Here is a 3,301-nt window from a genome sequence, read left to right as displayed (position 1 = left end):
TCCCCCTCATCCCATCCCTCCCTGCCCTTGTCCCAAGTCCCTCCCCAGCTTTCCTGGAGCCCCTTCAGGCACTGGAAGCTGCTCTAAGGTCTCCCTGGAGCCTTCTCTTCTCCAGGCTGAACACCCCAGCTCTCCCAGCCTGTCCCAGAGCTGCTCCAGCCCTCCCTCCCGTGGCCTCCTCTGGACTCAGCTCCTTGTCCTTCTTGCTTTGGGAGCTCCAGCAGTGGCCCCAGCCCTGCAGGGGGGTCTCACAGGGCAGAGTGGAAGGGGAGAATCCCCTCCCTGGCCCTGCTGGTCACACTGCTGGGGATGCAGGCCAGGGCATGGCTGGTGTCTGGGCTGCCAGCACACACTGGGGGCTCCTGATGAGCTCCTCCTCACCCAGCAATACTGCCACTGATCTGGAGTTAAATAGCTGAGACTAGACTGAATGGACTCCCTTCTCTACTTTGAATATTGGGGAAGGCAATTAACTACTTAACGAATTTACCACTGACTCACAGCTTGGCTGCACTTCAAGAAGAAAACCTTGTTCCACCCTGACAGTGACACAGACACCCCAGCCCTGCCAGCACCAGCTCTCCCAGTCTTACACCCGGCTTGACAAAAAGCTTCTCTTCCAGAAGCATCACTTCCCTAACCATCAAATCCACCCCCAGCAGGTCTCAGTGCTGATTCTGGAGGAATGATGAATGCTAATTACCTTGCTCTGGGACAACTCGTTAGTAACTGACAGTGTCTCCAGTGTGACACACCAACAGCTCTGACACCCTCACCGAGCGCTCCCAACCATCGGGTGCCAAACATCTCAGCCAGACCTTCCAAGAAGAACAGGGGGGGAACTGACTCCTTACCGAGATGTTCCACATCATTTTGATAGCTAATGGAAAAGCCTCTTTTGACTGGTGCTTGTCCTGGGCCGGGTCACCACCGGGCTGCAGGGCTGGCTCCTCCCCTGAGCTGCTTTCCACCTGCCCCCGGGCTGGGGGGGAAGGAATCGCTGCTTCGTAGACAGCAGCACTGCAGCCCTTCCCGATGGGCTGCCCGATGAGATACTCCTCCAGCTTGAAGCCCTGCCAACGAAAGGAGCTCAGGGGATCTTTCTGAGGCTTGTTCTTTCCAACAAACACCGTCTGGAGGGAAGAAGGAAAGACAAGGATTAAAAACAAACCCCACTCGGTTATTCAAGACGTTCCAAGGAAGAACTTCGGTGAAGTTCATGGGGTGGGATGTGTCCCTTGGGGTGGGCACCCCTGAAAGCCACCACTGTGAAGGGGTGACAGGAAAGCTGGGGAGGGACTTGGGACAAGGGTCTGTAGTGAGAGGGCAAGGGGGAATGGATTAAAACTGGAAGAGGGAGATTGAGGTGAGACATGAGGAGGGAATTCTGGAGTGTGAGGGTGGTGAGAGCCTGGCCCAGGTTGCCCAGGGAAGCTGTGGCTGCCCCATCCCTGGCAGTGTTGAAGGGCAGGTTGGATGGGGCTTGGAGCAGCCTGGGCTGGTGGGAGGTGTCCCTGCCCATGCAGGGGGGTTGGGAATAGATGATATTTAAAGTCCCTTCCAACCCAAACGAGTGTGAGAGTCAATTAAATCACTGTAACAACAGGGAAAATAATTTGCAGACCATGTATTTTTGTCTGAGACAAATCACCCCTAAAACACTGTGCACCAAAGGTGACCTTCCTGAGGATGAGGAATGGGGAGGGAGAGTCTGTTACTAAGCTAGAAGTATGTTTTTTAAAGACAAGGGTAACTAAATATTTCTAAAAAGAGCTGCATTATGACACTCTCTTCTCCACAAATAAATCAGGCAAAGAGCATTTTAAAGAAAATCCAATTAAGAGCAACAACAGAGGAACAAAAACCCAAACAATGCCCTGAGCTTTTGTGGCAGCAGAGCAAGAGGGTTGGGTAGTTTGAGGAAGAGTTAAATGAGTGATGGGAGAGAGCTGGGGGAGGAAATGGAGAGGAAATAAAGGACAGGAGGGCTGTCATGGTGTGTAACCAGAGTGATCCTGAAAGCTCCTGGAAAGGCTCGGGGGGAATGTGTTTGTTGCTGGTTAGTGGGACAGGTGACAGCTGGCTGGGAACACCAAAGGGCTATTTTTATCCATGAAACATGGTCAGCACCATCCATCCCTCATGCCCTGCCAGCACAGCCCAGACCAGCCACACAGGTCCCCTGTGCTTTGGGGAGAGGGGACAGACCTTGGGGGTCCACGCCAGCCTAGACCTCCAACACCAGGGCCTCAGCCCCCTCCCATTGTGGGGGGTACAGGAGTGAGGGGCTCCCCCCTGTGAGGACCCCCCCAGGACCTGCTTTTGGGTGGTGAGGAGCTGCTGACCAAGAGCCTTGCCCAGTACCCTATTTTTGGGGAGGAGAAGGTGTCTGTGGGGCTGCCCACAGCAGTTCCCCCTTCAGAGGTGCCTGAGGGTTGTTCATAGCACCCCCACACCTTCTTTGGGGGGGGAGGGGGGGGGAGGATGGGGAGGTGGCCCTGAGGGGCTCCCCAGAGCAAGGACACCTCCTCCCCTTCACAGAGGGTGCCTGAGAAACTTCCCTCAGCAACGACCCCCATTCCCTTCGTGAGGGGTGTCTGAGAAGATTCCCCACTGCAGAGACCCCACACCTCTTCCAGGGGGTGTCTGAGGGGCTCCCCACAAGGACACCCCTCTGAGGAGATGTCTGAGGGGCTCCTCACAAGGACCCCCCTCCAGTCCCCTTCAGGAGAGCTGCCTGAGAGGCTCCCCACTGCAAGGACCCCACATCTCTTCCTGGGGGTGTCTGAGGGGCTCCCCACAACAAGGACACGCCCCTGAGGGGCTCCTCACAACAAGGGCACCCCTCTGAGGGGCTCCCCACAAGGACACCCCTCTGAGGAGGTGTCTGAGGGGCTCCTGACAAGGGCACCCCCCTGAGGGGCTCCTCACACCAAGGACCCCCTCCAGCCCCCTTCATGAGGGGTGTGTGAGGGGGCTCCCCACAACAAGGACACCCCTCCAGTCCCCTCCACGAGGGGTGTCTGAGAGGATTCCCCACTGCAGAGACCCCACATCTCTTCCTGGGGGTGTCTGAGGGGCTCCCCACAGCAAGGACACCCCCTTGAGGGGCTCCCCACAACAAGGGCACCCCCCTGAGGGGCTCCCCACAAGGACACCCCTCTGAGGAGGTGTCTGAGGGGCTCCCCACACCAAGGACACCCCCTTGAGGGGCTCCCCACAACAAGGGCACCCCCCTGAGGGGCTCCCCACAAGGACACCCCTCTGAGGAGGTGTCTGAGGGGCTCCCCACACCAAGGAC

At 57.3% G+C, this 3,301-nt stretch overlaps 1 protein-coding gene across 1 annotated transcript in view; it reads right to left on the bottom strand.

Annotated features, from left to right (window-relative positions):
* PINK1 (PTEN induced putative kinase 1) overlaps positions 1–3,301 on the bottom strand; it is a 16,548-nt gene that overhangs the window by 9,429 nt on the left and 3,818 nt on the right. Inside the window, exon 2 of the mRNA XM_010005221.1 lies at positions 855–1,133. Coding sequence (XP_010003523.1) covers positions 855–1,133 — 279 coding nt within the window. The remainder of the gene's footprint in view (positions 1–854; positions 1,134–3,301) is intronic.

Source organism: Chaetura pelagica, unplaced genomic scaffold, assembly GCF_000747805.2.
Source record: "Chaetura pelagica isolate M959 unplaced genomic scaffold, ChaPel_1.0 scaffold159, whole genome shotgun sequence".
NCBI lineage: Eukaryota > Metazoa > Chordata > Aves > Apodiformes > Apodidae > Chaetura > Chaetura pelagica.
The sequence above is the reverse complement of the archived record's forward strand: the minus strand, read 5'-3'. Positions and strand labels throughout refer to the sequence as shown.